Genomic DNA, 1,694 nt, shown 5'->3' with positions numbered 1-1,694 from the left:
TGGGGAGACATCTGAGCTAGCTTGTGACCACGAAGTCTGGGAGATGCAGCATACTCCTCTTTTTTACTCACTTTCTCTAGAGCTGGCTCCTGCTTGGCTCCCATACTGAGGTAACACAAGTGAACACAACCAACTGTGGACGTCTCCAGAGCTGCTCAGAGTGCATCCTGGCCCAAGACCCTGTCTGTGCCTGGAGTTTCCGGCTAGATTCGTGTGTGGCCCATGCTGGCGAGCATGGAGGGTGAGTGTGGCTGCCCTGGCCTCTTGCCTGCTGTCACAGAGCTCTGACCTCTCCATATACCTGCCTATTTCTGATCTGTTCATGCTGCCATGTGAGTTTCTTTTAGTGTCACTGTGTTTGTCAGTCCCTACTAACTCACCTGTTTGTCCATCACGCAGACTTATTCATGTTCCTGCCACTTTGCTGGACCTGCCCCGGACCATGTGACTGACTTTCATGTTGCCATACACTGCTCAGTTTCCATGTTATAAGAGCTCCTAGAAGTGTTTCCACAGCTGCCCACTCCCTCCTTCCTGCCTTGAAATACTCTTTCCTGTTGCCTTCTAGGACTCTGCATTCTCCCAGTATGCCTCCGTGTCTCACCAGCCATCTCCCTTTACCCATTCCTTTCCATCCATTTTCTGAGTTTTGATATTTCTCACAGTTCAGTCTATCTTTTTACATGGCTACACAATCTCTAGGTGATATTCTTCCATTATTTTCAACACCAACTGAGTGTTGTTGACAACTACAGATGTATCTGTAGTTGAGCTACACAATTCCTTATCCAACTGCCTACTTGGATGCTTTATAAACTGCTCAAATTTAGCAGGTCTTAGCATGCACTGTTGTTTTCTCGTTCTTTCACATGGTTCTCTGAAGGGACCTCTGTGAATCCAGTTGCTCAAGCCGGAAATTGCCCACACTGTATTGCTGTTGGTACTGACTCTAGCTCCATCTGTTTTATCCTCTGTCCACAGCAACTTCTCTTTTTCTCTACTGCTATCACTCTTGTCCTAAACATCATCAGTTCTTAATTGCATTACTGCAATAACCTACAAATTGGTCTTTTTTTGTCCATTTGGGAATCCCATCATCCATTTTCGACTCAGCAGTTAACTTAAAGTCATGTGCCACATTGAAGCATATCCCTAACATTATATTCATCTACAATATTTCATTATATATCTCTATCTGATAAGAACTCTCTTAAATTTCAAACATTCAAAAACTATATTTCCATGTATCTATCACTCAGCATCAACAACCACCAACTGACCAGTCTTGCTTGATCACTATCTTCACTCACTCCCAATTGTTTTAAAGAAAATCTTAGACATCGTATCACTTCATCCATAAATCTTTTGGTGTGTATCTCTAACAGAGAAAGGCTTTTAAAAAATGTAACCATATTATCATTATCATACTGCAAACTCACTTTCTTAATGTCATCAACTATCTAATCAATGTTTGGTTTTCAAAATTGCATATACTTAAAGATAGTTTGCTTAAGTCAGGATCAAAATAATGTCCATCAGTTGTAATTGGTTGATGTTTCTTAAGTCTTTTAATCTTTAATTGAGATTCCTTCCAAATGAGTAATTTTTAATTGATTGCTTGGAAGCTGTTTTTTCAGACTGACTTCATGAATTCCTGTTTTGAAGCCCAGTTAATTTACTGTATATTTGTGCAT

At 40.9% G+C, this 1,694-nt stretch overlaps 1 protein-coding gene across 1 annotated transcript in view; it reads left to right on the top strand.

The window, feature by feature from the left end:
* Window positions 1–448, top strand: part of LOC102241430 (semaphorin-4F-like) — a gene marked incomplete at its 5' end in the record, with an annotated part of 2,435 nt that extends 1,987 nt beyond the window's left edge. Inside the window, 2 exons of the mRNA XM_014532588.1 lie at window positions 81–241; window positions 400–448. Of these exons, the coding sequence (XP_014388074.1) occupies window positions 81–241; window positions 400–448 (210 nt within the window). The remainder of the gene's footprint in view (window positions 1–80; window positions 242–399) is intronic.
* Window positions 449–1,694: the final 1,246 nt, after the last annotated feature.

This window comes from Myotis brandtii, unplaced genomic scaffold (assembly GCF_000412655.1).
Source record: "Myotis brandtii unplaced genomic scaffold, ASM41265v1 scaffold8981, whole genome shotgun sequence".
NCBI lineage: Eukaryota > Metazoa > Chordata > Mammalia > Chiroptera > Vespertilionidae > Myotis > Myotis brandtii.
This window is presented reverse-complemented; position numbering and strand designations above follow the sequence as displayed.